This window comes from Emydura macquarii, unplaced genomic scaffold, assembly GCF_026122565.2.
Source record: "Emydura macquarii macquarii isolate MOO-44397 ecotype Brisbane River unplaced genomic scaffold, CSIRO-AGI_Emac_v2 contig_2636, whole genome shotgun sequence".
Taxonomy (NCBI): domain Eukaryota; kingdom Metazoa; phylum Chordata; order Testudines; family Chelidae; genus Emydura; species Emydura macquarii.
The window spans coordinates 27495577-27510732 of NW_027132773.1; the positions used below are offsets into that span (position 1 = coordinate 27495577).

The 15156-nt window shown below is 37.6% G+C and overlaps 1 protein-coding gene across 6 annotated transcripts in view; it reads left to right on the forward strand.

Moving 5' to 3' along the window:
* The window catches only part of IL17REL (interleukin 17 receptor E like), a 62109-nt gene that overhangs the window by 27944 nt on the left and 19009 nt on the right, over positions 1–15156 (forward strand). For 4 of the 6 annotated variants that reach the window (XM_067564359.1, XM_067564360.1, XM_067564361.1 and 1 more), the window contains 4 exons: positions 8216–8365; positions 9767–9876; positions 11074–11188; positions 12714–12758. In XM_067564359.1, the coding sequence (XP_067420460.1) occupies positions 8216–8365; positions 9767–9876; positions 11074–11188; positions 12714–12758 (420 nt within the window). The remainder of the gene's footprint in view (positions 1–8215; positions 8366–9766; positions 9877–11073; positions 11189–12713; positions 12759–15156) is intronic. The other 2 variants (XM_067564364.1, XM_067564362.1) reach the window with 2 other exon arrangements.

A 15156-nucleotide genomic window follows, 5' to 3' on the forward strand; every position in this document is an offset into this window, starting at 1 on the left:
TGATTTTTGTGTTTTATTGCTTTGTAATTTTCCTTACCAGGTATAGGATTTCCTCAGCCACCCCCCAAATGTGGTTTTTATTATCTACAATCACTATTATTATTAGCTACAAAATGATTATGATGATGATAATAACAATATTATTAATATTCTTATTTTTTATTACTATGTGATGGGATGAAGAAACTCTGCAAAGCTTTGGAAGGGATGTGGTTTAAATATCTACCCACCCCATGCCCATTCCCAAACAGCCAAGCATTTCTGCAGCATGTTTCTGACCAGCATGAATGGATTGTCAGGTTCTTGGGGCAGGGACTGCCAATGAGTCTGATTAGGATTAGGTATCTGATTCCCTGAAGACTCAATTTTGTAGCCCTCGCAGAAGGAAGAGCAGGAGCTGACAGAATAAACAGGGGCTTTGACCCTGTACTCTGCCTTGGCTGAAGCAAGCTGTATTGTTCTTACTTTGGGCAACACAGGCTGAAGAAGTCCTTTAGCATGATGTTTTGTCTTTAACGGGAAGGACACATCTAACATTTATTAGTTGTTTGTTTGTTCCCAGTATTAGAATTGGGGCTGAATTGTGCTAGATACTACAGAAACACAGAGGTAGATACTGTCCCTGAACTGAGGGCCCAGTTCTGCAAGGAATTCTGTGTGGGTATGAGGGTCCAGGTATGCAGAGCCAGTAGCAGGATTAGGGCCTATATCACACTTGTGCCTTAAAATTTTTCCCTCTATTGTTATTACAAGTAACACTAGGACGGCTAGAAGTGAAAGAGATTAGAAAAGAACTTTCCTTTGTCTTCATTCTGTTTCATTTGTGCATCTGACAGCATTTTGTGTACAGTCATTTCCACTGTTCCCCTGACTAGTCAGTCATTTATTATTATTTATATTGTAAAAGCACCTAAAAATGGCCCAATCAGGTATTAAAGCCCTAAGGTACTAGGCACTGTACTTGTACATGGCCAAAAGATGGGCCCTGCCTCACTGCTGTTGCAATCTTGAGCACCAATCTTGCAAATATTCAAGCATGCGCTTAACTATAAGTGTGTGAGAGATCCTATTGTCGTCAATGGGACTTCTCATGTGATTAAAATTAAGCAGATATGTAAATGTTTTCAGGATTGAGGTCTTGGTTTCCCCTTTTGTTTATGTGGGTCTTTTGCCAGCATCAGGAGAGAGAAAATACAGTTTATAAATAAAAAAATGTGATCGTAAAATCCCCATAAAAATTGGCGCTCAGGAGGACTTAGGAACAAGTCCTAGATGAAGTAGTAGTAGATGAAATTACTTTAATTCATTTTTAATAACTGATTAGATTTCAGCTTGATGATGCCTGTTCAATAATAATAATTATAAAATCTGATTTTGTCAGAAAAAGGGTTTTTTACATCACTATGTAATCCAGTATCTCGGAAAAGTTAAAATGATGTGATATCTTGGCCCTATCCTATTTACCGTTTTTTTCAATGACCTGGAAGAAAATACAAAATAATCACTGATAAAGTTTGCAGATGGCACAAACACTGGGGGTGTGGTAAATAATTAAGAGGACAGGTCCCTTAGAAAGAGCAATCTGAATCGCTTGGTAAATTGGGCACAAGCAAACAATACGCATTTTTGGCTAAATTTGAATGTTTACATCTAGGAACAAAGAACGTAGGCCATACTTACTGGATGGGTGACTCTATGCTGGGAAGCAGTGAGAAAAAAATTTGGGAGTTATGGTGGATGATCAGCTCCCAGTGCAACAGTATGGACAAAAGGGCTAATGCAGTGCTTGGACACATAAACAGAGGAATCTCAAGGAGGAGTAGAGATATTATTTTATCTCTGTATTTGGCACTGATGCAGTTTCTGCTGAAATACTGTGTCCAGTTCTGGCATCCACAATTCAGAAAGGGTGTTGATAAATTGCAGAGGGTTCAAAGAAGAGCCACATGAATGATTAGAAAACATGCCCTGTAGTGATAGACTTACAGAGCTCAATCTGTATATTTTAACAAAGAGACGGTTAAGGGGTGACTTGATCACAGTCTATAAGTATTTATATGGGGAACAAATATTTGTTAATGGGCCCTTTAACATAGGAGACAAAAGTACAAGTGTATGTAGCAAGTGTATGTAGCAAGTACATTTTGCTATTCATTTAGCATAAGTTGAACTTCAGTTGTCTTCATTTGGGAGTTAACAAGTTGGTTTGGAAGTGCACTGAATCATCATAATTGATCTAAAAGATGCTGGGGTAAATTTACAAGTGATATACAAAGTGGCTTTATGGGTTCATGTTTCTGTGAAGCAGTTTTAGTATACGTTTAGAGATACTTGTAGATATACTGTAAATATGCTAAAAACTTTAGGCCACTTATAAGGGTGAAATTTTAGGTTAAAAATCATCAGAATACTCTAGAATGTCAGACTGGATCTGTGGTTCATTTCCCTTGTATGTTCTCTGATTTAAGGTTTATTGTCTAATTTGAGCTTCTTGTCCAAAGTTTTGAGGACTGAAATAATAAATGTCCATTCATTATTCACCTCACAGCCATAGTTTCTTCAGTCCAAGTTTACAAAGGGTTGAGATGTTCCAAGCTGTCAGATATCAGACGTTTCTTGTTTGCGGCAAAAGCACATGGAAATTGTTTTTATGCTGAAACACAAGCCCTTGCAGATATCTGACAGAGCATCAAATCACCAGTGTCAATAATTAGCAATAGTTCTCTTAACAAAACACTAGGATAGAGGGATTATAATAATAATTACAGTTATATTTAATAAACAGAACATTCCAGGCAGGTCACACATGCACTGTAGAGAAAAGTGCATCTTATAGTTCTCCGGCATTCTAGGTCAAATTACTAATCAGGAATGTAAAGAAGTGTGTGTACTCTAAAGGTAACTTTCTAATGAGAGAGAAAAAAAATAACAGGTGATAAAGATAGGACTTACCATGCTGAAGTCAGAAATAAAGAGGGCAGTTACTGGAAGCTTGCAGTCTCATAGTTCTGATTTCAGGAGTGTCTGAGGACATTTACAGGAAGGGAATTCTTTTCATCTGTCATCTCTTCCTTCTACTGACCATTTATTCTGAAACAAAATCATGCAAAATCATGATGTGAAGTATTTAAAATGATTATTTTTTAGTTTACAAACAAGGTTTTTGATATCCTCAAAATGCCTTATAGAATTAAAAAAAACTAAATTGAGGGATCATTTCACTTTACACAGCACTTCTCTTTTCCTAAAAGTTCTTGGGTTGAATGTAATAGCCATTATTAGGGACAGCTGGGATGGAGTGGGATCTAAGAGTAATTATGGGGGTAATTGACTGTAAAATAAAGTTGGATTTTGGCCATTATACTAGAGTTATTACCCCTACTGCCATAAAAATATGACTTTTTAATGACTACTAATGGTCAAAATCTTAGTTTTACATCTGATCTGAAGGAGAATCGTCAGTAATATTGCCCTTAAAACTATGCTTAGGAAAGAACAATCAGTTGCATACATACAAATGGAAAATGACTGTCTAGGAAGGAGTACTGCGGAAAGGGATCTGGGGATCATAGGGGATCACAAGCTAAATATGAATCAACAGAGTAACACGTTGCAAAAAAAAACAAACATCATTCTGGGATGTGTTAGCAGGAGTGTTGTAAGCAAGACACAGACGTAATTATTCCGCTCTATTACATGCTGATTAGGCCCGAAATGGAGTATTCTGTCCAGTTCTGGGTGCTACATATCAGGAAAGATGTGGACAAACTGGAGAAAGTTCGAGAAGAGCAACAAAAATGATTAAAGGTCTACAAAACATGACCAAGGAATGGTCATGAGGGAAGATTGAAAAAATTGGGTTTGTTTAGACTGCAGAAAGAGAAGACGGAGGGGGAACAGGATAAGTTTTCAAATACATAAAAGGTTGTTGCAAGGAAGAGAGAGAAAAATTGTTATCAGTAACCTTTGAGAATAGGACAAGAGGCAATAAGCTTAAATTACAGCAAGGGCAGTCTAGGTTGGATGTTAGGAAAATATTCCTAATAGTCTGGGTAGTTAAGCACTGGAATAAATTGCCTAGGGAGGTGGTGGAATCTCCGTCATTGGAGAATTTTAAGAGCAGATTGGACACATCTGTCAGAGATAGTCTAGATAATGCTTGGTCCTGCCTTGAGTGCAGGGAACTGGACTAGAAGACCTCTTGGGGTCCCTTCCAGTCCTACACTTCTGATTCTATACCTGGGCAATTTTTGAATGCTGAGCCAAAGAGAAGAATGCATAGCATCTGTGCATTGCTTGAAATTCGCACATGCAGCTTCAGGATAGGCCTAACCCTGGTTAAATTCTGGGATCTAATAATATCAAATCCCAAGATGGTATAGCAGAAGGCCAAATTTAATTAAGGTCATAACAGTGTCAACTGAAACTCAGAAGGAGGTATTGTTGAATCCACCCAAACAGAGTATTTGTAAGATGTATGAATTTTCGAGATAAAGATTCTTCTGAGTTTGTCCCATTTAATAGACTATGCATAGATCTTTCCTAAAATTAACTATGATCAAATCTGAGAAAAAGCAATATTGCACATGAAACAACAAGCATGTAGTATTTCCTGGAGAGTTAATGTAGAAGTTATTGCTTCTGGTTGCCACTTATATTCATAGAATCATAGGGTATGTGTTCACTGTTGGTGGCAAATTCACTGCTATCAGATTGATTCTTCGGGATCGATTGAGCGGAAGTGAAGATCTGCTCAATGGATCCAGAAGTCGACTGAATAAATCCACCTCCAGAAAAAGAGTAATGTTGCGTCGACAGGAAGACATTTCCCACCAGTGCAGCATAGTGGGGACAGCGTGCTATTTAAAATTTAGGAAGTCAACGGGAGATATGCAAGCTAATCTACATAGCTTGCGTATCTCCTGTCAACTGCCACCAAATTTCCCAATAAGTGTATACCAGGCCATAGAAATGTAGGACTGGAAGGGACTTCAAGGAGTCATCAAGTCAGGCAGGACCCAGTAAACCTAGTTCATCCCTGATAGGTGTTTGTTCAACTTGTTTTTAAAACCTTCCAAAGATGAGAACTCCATGACTCCCTTAGAAGCCTATTCCAGAGCTTAATCACCCTTATAGTTAGCAATTTTTTCCTAATATCTAATCTGAATCTCCCTTTACCACTTGTCCTAACTTTGGTGGACATGAAGAACAACTGACCACCGAACTCTTTACAACAGCCCTTAACATAGTGGAAGACTGTTATCAGGTTGCTCCTCAGTCTCCTTTTATTAAAACTAAACATGCCCAGTTTTATCAACCTTTCCTTATATGTCAGGTTTTCTATATAATTTTTGTTGCTCTCCTCTGGACTTTTTTCAATTTCTCCACCTCCTTCCAAAATTGTGGTGCCTAGAATTGGACACAGTACTCCAGCTGGGACCACACCAGTGCTAACTAGAGTGGGACAATCACCTTCTGTGTGTTACATACAACACTCCTATTAATACACTCCAGAGTCATATTATCCTTTTTTGCAGCTGCATCACATTGATGACTCATATTCAGCTTGTGGTCTCCTATAATACCAGATCCTTTTAAGAAGTACTACCAGCTAGAAAGTTATTCCCCATTTTATAGCTGTGCATTTGATTTTTCCTTCCTCAGTGAAATACTTTGTGTTTGTCTTTACTGAACATCTTGTTGAATTCAGACCAATTCTCCAATTTGTCAAGGTCATTTTGAATTTTAAACCTGTCCTCCAAAGTATTTGCAATCCCTCCAGCTGGGTGTCATCTGCAAATTTTATAAGCATACTCTCTACTCCATTATCTAAGTCATTAATGAAAATATTGAATAGTACCAGATTCAGGACTGACCCCTGTGGGACCCCACTACATATGCCCTCCCAATTTGACAGCAAAACATTGATAACTACTCTTTGAGTATGGTCTTTCAACCAGTTGTGCATCCACCTTAGAATAAATTAATCTAGACCACATTTCTCTATTTTGTTTATGAAAATGTCACGCGGAACTGTGTTAAAAGCCTTACTAAAATCAAGGTATATCACATCTACTGCTTCCCCCCCATACATTGGGTCAGTAATCCTAACAAAGAAGGAAATTTAGTTGGTTTGGTATGTTCTTGACAAATCCATGCTGACTATTCCTTATAACCTTATGATCCTCCAGGTACTTACAAATTGATTATTTGACTGATTGTTTAATAATTTGCTCATATGAAAACAGTGCAGCCTAGTTACTCTGGGATGCTGTGACAGAATATGAACAATTACATGTCATACAATGCCTTCCAAGAAAAGATCTTTAGATTTTGTAGCAAAGTGTGTTCATATTGTTAAATAGTAGGTAGCTCTGAAATTATGAAAAGAGCCTGATTTTTCCACTTTTCCCCCACTGATTTTACATTAGTGTATCTCCATTGAGTTCAGTGGAGTTCCACAGGCATAACATCAGAGTAAGGGAGTGAAGAATCCGGTCCATGCTGTTTATGTATTGTGGTCGCACTTGATATATAGCCTCCTCCTATTTGGGGTCAAATTCAGACTCATTGTAATTAGGTACTACTCCACTGAAGTCAACAGAGGTGCACACATTTCCATCAGGTCTCAGTTTGGTCCCTAGCAGAGCCAACAGGAGCTGCTGAAGCTCCCTCTTAAAGTGAGAACCCCACAGATTACAGGGGACTATGCTCAGGAGATAACAATGCCTCTAAGCGTTAATATATCAGTGATTCCCTGCATCACTGGTGAGAAGATGAGGTGCCCATATCTTTCTCCCTCCATCCCTCACTTCCCTCTGTAGGGTCAGTGTTATGGCCATGGTTCATTCATCTTCCATGTGGACAACCATGGATGGAAGCTGTTCTTGGCCACATACCCAAAGGGCACATTTTAGCCCTTAGATTGTAAACTATTCGGGGCACACGCCTTGTCTTTTATTTGTGTGGCTGGTGCCAAGCACTCCTATAGTTCTGCAGAAATGATTAATATTAGTAATCATTGCATTGCTATGTACTAGCAGTTTAAATGAAGTTGTGCTTCATATGTGGCAAAGCCAATGTATTGCAATGGATATTTCAGTAAATATAGCCGAGCAACTCCCTCAAACAGCCTCTCTGTGTGTATATTTTAAAATTCCTCACTTCAGAACAGTACCCAAATAATTATAGATCTATATCAAAGCCTGATTAATCAGATATTCTTCACCCATGATTGCAAGACAACATACTTTAGACAGAAAAGCACAACAAATACATGAGGGGTGAAATCAACTTTGCTTGCACAAACCCTGAATAATCATGCTCTGTGTGGTGGGGGCAGGTGGGTTGGGGGTTCAAGAGGTGGTAAAGAATTGCTGAAGCACAGAAAGTTGCATGGAATTTGGGGGTCACAGGACCACCACTCAATCCCTCTTGGCCTTCTATCACAGCCTCACATAGGCTTAGCATAGAGACCCAAGCAGTGACGTGCAGGGGATGCACAACTCTGAGAAGGAAAATAAAGGAAGAACTAGTCAATATGTGCTGGGTGTGGAAATGCACTGCTATCTACATCATGAACAAAACCTCAGCCATGATCAATGTGCCCTACTCTTATCACTGATTGTGAGCTTCAGGATTTGAAGGGCCAAGAAAATCCTATAGGTGTGAAATGTTTGCCCACGAATAGGAAGGCAATGGTGCCCCCTTGTGTAAAAATGACATTTAGCAGCAGCCCAGGCAGTCAACCATCCCCCTTGGAATTAAAAAACTAAATCCCAGTGTCTCTCTGATCACAAAACAATGCACTTAATGGTTGTGAGAGAACCTAAAATCACTGACAGGGCAGTCACGGTCAGTGACTACACCTGCATGGCTAGGAAATCCTTCTCCTCTCCTGTGCTGGGCAATATGTCATTGACATGTGACTGGTGGGTGTTTCCTTCTGACTCCATCACACCACCCAAATGTTCAATCAATTAAAATGTCTTGCTATTCAGGCCTTTGCTCTTCTGTGTCACTCATGATTCCTCTCATAAAAACATTGACATTAGGGAGAAATCCAGGCACTATTGAAGTCACTGCTAAATTTCCCATTGACTTCAGTAGGCCCAGGATTTCACCTTTGGATATTTTGGCCATGTTTGTAATCTTCTTTAAAATGCCATACGGCCAATGGGATTTATATATATATATATATTTTTGACATTCACAGCTGGTATTTTTAACAGTTTCTGCCGTGATGCTCCCGCCTCTTTATCTTCTACTGTATTGAAAAGCATGAAGCTCTCAACAGTTATGAAGTGTGTACAGGGAAGCCAATGCTCTCTTCACTTAAGCATTAAAGGGACACTGAATCTTGATGGTAAGATAGCAGATTTGTTACTGAACCACTTTTGGTTTTTTTTGCTGTTTGTTTATAGTTCTTCAACCAGATTTTGTTCCATATTGCAGTGCTCATATCCAAGCTGATTTGAAATAACTATATTGGTAAGATTTTGTGACAGAACATATCTACTTTACTAAAATTCAGAGATGAAATCCTGGCCCTGTGGAGGTCAATGGGAGTTTTGCCATTTACTTCAGTGGAACAAGGATTGCACCCCAAGTATATTACAATTAATACTTTCCCTTCTTCCACTAAAGTCTTGAGGTTCTAGCTGCCTTTCTATATGTGTATCCTTGTGCCTATCTAATGCTCCATTGACTTAACGATGGCCCAATAATCTACCCATGGCCTAAAGTTGTAATTCTGTCTAAAAATAAAATAAGAGCAATCAAGCTTTTTGGAATGAGTTATTCTTTATAAGTCCTTGATATTTATGTGGACAATTCTCTGACTTTCTAGATGTTTCATGTTTTTTGCCTCTCATGATTTGCTCCTTTATTTCCTCATGGATAACATCCAAAACAGAACATTGGATCCAAGCCCTCTAAGCTTTGGATTGGTTTGCATTCAGATCTAAATATGGACCCTGACCTTACAAAGACTTATTCTCATGCTTAACTTTGAAAACTGTGAGTAGTCTGATTGAAGGCAAGTGTGTTAATTTAAGCACATCTGTCACTTTGCAGAGTCAAAGCCTTGCATTTGAATTCTGTGGCTCAAGTCTTTTTCTGCTAGGGATGGGAGTTAAACGTATGGGCTAGTAATTGCCAGGATCACTCTTCTTTTCTTTTTTGAAGTAAATTTACTTTCTCCAGTCCTCCAGGTCCTCCAAGATATATATATATATTTTTACTATTAAAAATAATTGTCAGTGATGTATTAATTTGCTAATTCTCTTAATATTCTTTAGGCTGTATATTGTCAAGACTGGCAGATTCACATATGTTAATTTTTTTCCCTGAGTATTTCCTCAGTTCCTAGATGCTGAGACATCTTTCCTTTATTTTTCTTAATGAAGCAGTACAAAAAAGGAGTTCAAAATCTTTTTGAGACATCGTTAATTGAATTCCCCTCCTCGTTTATTAATGCATTTACTTCAGTCCCAATCCTAAAAAATGTGCCTACTCATGTGCCTAAAATTAAGCATATGCATAAGGGTTTGCAGGATCAGTGCTTTAATTTCTAGCAATTGTTGTTATTCCCAATGAAAATAAGGACATATATATGTATGACCTTATTTTTACATTGAGATAAATCTCTGTATCTTCCACATAAAGGAAACCCTCTGAATACATTGCAAGTTTTTTAGTTTAGTTTTTATTTTGTTAAGATGTTGGAACTACAGCCTTTTAAAACATAATTTAAAATTAATTTCAGAAAATATTCGTGGTTTGGAAATCTGTTCTCTATCTGTGGACACACAGCAGTCTCACTGTGTGAATGTGAGGTTTTCTAGAAAAACAAGCAACAAACTTGGTGGAAGAAAGGTAGGTACTCTGTTTTTTATTTGCTTGCCATAAAAATGGTGTGAGCATTTTATACCTCTCTTTTCTTCATCCCACTAACGACTTTGGCAAACTGTGTACATAATGATTATACTTCTATTATGTTTCCTGAAAACCTGCTGATAGGAAAATATGACTCAAATTGCATCACTTCTTTATAACATATAGACTTCCTTCTTTAATAGTTGCTTCATTTATCATTTTGCACTTTACAGAGCCTATTTTTGAAACAAGCCTCAACATGAGCTTTCATTTTTTGTGCCTGTGGGTGCAGTTTTGAACCTGCAATTGCTTATGGAACATGACACTTGGACATCTAAGTATGCGTGTATTAGTTATTTAGCTTAGATGATCAGGCGGTATTAATTTCAACTGCAAAATAAATTGCAGGGCCAGACTAAATCCACAATTATTAGCTTTTAAAAATCTGACCTACTATGTTGAAAAAAAGATGACTTTTTGTTTTTAATGACTGGTAGATAAGTTTTATTAATATCACAAGCATGTTATTTCTTGTCCTTGTGTACATGTTGTGAAAGGATCATACTGCCACATGATATGTGAAATGAGGTCTATTTAATCAAAATGGTGTTTTTTCCTCTATCACTTTAATATCATCCTGTGATCAAACATGCCCTAGTACTGCTTTCAGCTGGTCGTGCACTGTCTGTAACATTGAAACTGAGGTAAATTTTCTGTGCACCTCCCAACAGATTTTCTGAGCTTATATTCAGTAAATAAAACCGGTTACCTCAGTTGATCTTTACTTCCCTCAATTTCATGCCTCAAACTGAAAATGAATGACACTCTGATACACATGTAAGAGAGTCTGAAATCTAAGGAACAATTGATGACTTTTTAGTGACCTCTGATGGAAAGGTCAGATTTCACACTGGAATTTGTTCTGTTATCAATGGCCTGTACTGGATCTACGTATCCAATTTCAAAATGTAGCTTAATTTGGATCAGAAATTGTGAAACTCTTGGAAATCCCTTCTGAAAATAATGTCTGTGTGGTTTTTTTTACATTCTTCTCAATCATATGATCTCTAGGAATGTATTGTGTTGTAAACAGAAGCTGGTTTGAACAAAAGCGACTCATTGCTTAGCCCTGTTATATCTTGTATCTTGTTCTGGAAGTTATGGACAAACTTGATTTTAAATGCATGTTTTAAACAGGTGCATGTGCAGTTTAATTGCTTTGACGTCAATGTAGCACAACACATCTATGTGACCATGAAAACAATACCAAAATACTGTGGAGTCAAGCTGAGTCAGGAGTATTATGTTGAAGGTAGGAAATAATCTTTAAAACGATGTTTCAGAAAAACTACAATGACTCAAGGCCAGATCTTCTGCTGGTATAACTTGTCCTACTTCCATTTGAGTCAGTGTGGCTAGGATGATTTACACCAGCTGAGGATCCAATCACCCATACATTTAAATGATTTTTTTTTTAGTGTATTCAGAATGGAGGCCGAAGTGTGTGTGCAAAACTGCAATCACCAAAGTATATACAAGAACTGCATTTGTGCAGTTGCCTAACTGAAGGTTCAGTCGTGGAGGGGGGAGGGCTGTTACATAACTGCTCTGCACAGGGACCTTGGCCTCTGGTACTTTTTGAAAGTTCAGCCCAAAGAGTGATTTTTCACATTATATGTAAATGATTTCCAACAAAATATGTTCAGAGATTAGGATAAGTCATTTCTGGAGATTGTATTTAGAAATTCAGAAGAAACGCACAGGGCTTTCTAGGGAAGCCTTTATTTTCAATTAATTTTATGATTTTATGATTTGTTTCTGTATATGGGTATGATAGTACTTTTAAAGCACAGTGTCTGTTACTTATCTATAAAACAGGTCAGATGACATTTCACAGATTATATTATATCCTGTTATGCGTTGTCATAAGTGTAAAACCTTGGGATGTTTAGCAAGCATTTCATTTTCATGTTACATTTTATCACTTTTTATTGCATGAGCAATATAGTGCGTGAACATAAATGGAAAACAGGTTTTTAGAAAGTCCAATTTGATACCACATTGCATGCAAGAAGGAACAAAGAAATACACTGGAAGATTGCTCCAGGCTTTGCATGAGAAAAAGAAATCAAAATACTACTCCAGTATTTAGCCAAATAATTTAGCCAAAAAATTAAGTCTAGAAAGCAACATTGGAGAAGTATGGAGCTAACTAACTGCACATTTAAATTAATCCTTAAGGCTTAATGTCTGATCACATGTTATCTGCAAGGGCCTAATTGACCTTAATTTAGGTCAAACATCCTAAGAAATAAATAATGTATTTATTATAACAGTAAACCTAGGAGGAAATCGGCATGGAAAATGTTCACAAACATTTACATCAGATAAATAAGTTGGGAAACTATTGGCGTTTCTTTCAAGGGAGGAATGACTTAAATTAATTGTGGGTTACAATGGATAAAGAAACATGGTGTGATAACCCAGATTGCAAATTTGTTTAAGGTTCTCATGAACATTTGTAGTGAGAAAAGACTCAAACTGGTCAGATAACTTCCTTAATACTAGTGTGAAGTGATCAGTGTGTGGGAAGGAAGGAAGCACTTTCTGTGTGCCATTATCTGCTTTGACCTTGGACTGGACATTCAAGTTCTGTCTTCAAAAACAAAAACGAACAAACAGAACAGGGAGATGATCCTCAAGTGCACTAGAGCAATTTCCTTTTAGGAGATGCTCAGAACTATGGTGATGAAAGGTATCTAAGCACTCAGATAGATTTTCTTGTAGGTATATAGTTATCTCAACGCTATAGGAAACTTTTGTTTTGTGTTTTGCAGATTGTAGGAACAATGATGTGGGAAAACATATTCCAGTCTGTTTTGGTGAGCTGACCTTCATTGGATGTAAAACACATGCATCACATTGTCATAGTGCTTGTACAGTTCCATACAGTCAACCAATGCAAGATGGATAAACAATTTACAGTTGCCAAGTATTTCAATGGACCATTCCCTGTTATATTTTCATACCTGTATATCTATAATATTTTCTGCATTTCCAACTATTGTCAACAGAAATGATAGAATTGGCAGAGCATCGGGTGTTCTGCCAAATGTCAGGATTTGGGCATGCTGACTTGGGAACTGCAGATAACCGATAAAGAGTGGAGTTAACACTCTGTTTAGTATTAAATCTTTTTTATTAATATCTGTTTAATATTAAGCACTCAGTCATTTACACACACAGCTTTGGCCTCCCTGCATACACACAGGGACCTCTGCTGCAGCCTTCAACCAGTGTGTGAGTATTCCTACTGACATCAGTCAAATGTACGGTGACTATTGCTGGAGTATGCACCTATGTACAGCCTACAGGAAAGGTCCCTTTCTATTGAAAGGGACATGGCCAATTTAAAAGATCATGAGGAGTATTTTTCTACCTCTATTGTTAAAAGTAACACTTAGAATGGTTATAGCTGGAAGAGATTAGGGAAACCCAGCATGTTCTCTGTTTTTTAAGTGTGAGCATTTGACAGAACTTTGTATACAGCTAGGTTCACAATTTCCTCTATATTTTCAATCAGTCAATTTCTCCTGTTGTTGGTGTGGGTCTTTCACACCACAACAGGGGAAAGAAACACATTTTAAAAAATGAGCACCCGCAACTCCCTGTAAAATCTTCAGATAGATCCACACAGCAAGGAATATCTTGTATGTTTATCTACTACAGTTAGTATATTAAATTGTTCTATACTTTCAAGTTGGTTAATGCATGTTTATAAAATAATCATTTTCCACGTGGCATAACCCTTTTTCAAGTGCTATATGATCATGTAAACAAAGTACTTACCATATAATGCCATTGCCTACAAAAAGGAAGACAAGAGTTTAGCATGTTTGCTCTTTAAAATACAAAGGAAAGTTAGTCATGTGTACATAGGGAATAAAGTTTAGTGCAAATCACATGCAAAAAACAACACTCATTTGCTCCAAAGTGTAACTTTATATAGAGAGTTTAAAGTGGCATTGTCAAGGCTGACAGGCTTTAAAAAAAAGCAACCTTACTGAGGGTAGAATCTGTCTAGAGTCTGTCAATTCATTTCCACCTCATGAACCCTGTACACCCCCACTACCACCACCCAAAACTACACGTTTCTGAGAGGAACATAAAAATATTTTCAATAGCTTCTTGTGGAATATGTAGTGGACAGTGTCAAGTTTATTGATGGCACTCGTCTATTTAACAAACAGACACAAATGACTGGAAGAACAAACTACAACCTTATGCTGAATAGTGTAACACAATTAATAATTAAAAGCAGCAGACAGGATGTCCTTGTTAAATTCGAATATAACTGTGTCTTGATGCGATCCACAGAGTCCATATGCCCCAATGGCTAAGGGAAATTTGGAATTTCTGTCCAGCCAGAAAACTTGATGCTTCAACATTAGTTTTTGTCCTTGGGACTAAAAGAAATTTTGAAATATTTTACAGAACAGAAATTCTGAAAAATTGTGATTTGGAGGTATCAAAATGACCTCATATTGACATTTTTTATCAAAAGAAAACATTTTTGACTTTCCCTCGATTGAAATGTTTTGTTTTACTTTATTGAACTGAAGAAGCACACAGTGGCACATTGCCTCATGGCAGTTCTTCAGGAGCCTCGTGCCCCCATTCTCCCTGTGGGCTAGGCTCAGCAGCCATCCCTCCCATGATGCACCTAGAGTCATGTAACTCCTCCCATGTTCCAGACAGCTCATTCAGAGGGAAATGTGCATTGCATTACAGGAGATGTAATCCCCTGGGGAGCCTAGCCCATAAGAGAGACGGGGATCTGAACTGTAATTCTCATGAGGCAGTGTGCGAATAGGGAAATGTAGTTTAATGTTTTGTTGAACCGATTTGAAACTATATGTTTCAGATCAGTTCAACAAAACAAAAAATATTCTAATTTGGGTCAAACTGACCTAAACCAAAATATTTCATTTAGATTTTCTGGACAACATCTCTTTTTTTCAAAATGAAAGTTTTCTCATGGGGAAATTTAGATTTTGTGAAAATTCTTTTTTCTGTTGCATAATTTTTCTGATAGAAAATTCCCAACCAGCTCTAACACCAACCACAAGCTGCATAGGTTCTCCAGATGAATCTAAGCCTTTTTTCAGTTGATTGTTTGGTTCCTTAGATGACAGTACAGTCTGCACATTCTATTGCCAGAACAGAGCTAGTGTGAAAGATCATCATCCCTCAAGCCATGTAGCAGACTGATACTGCTAC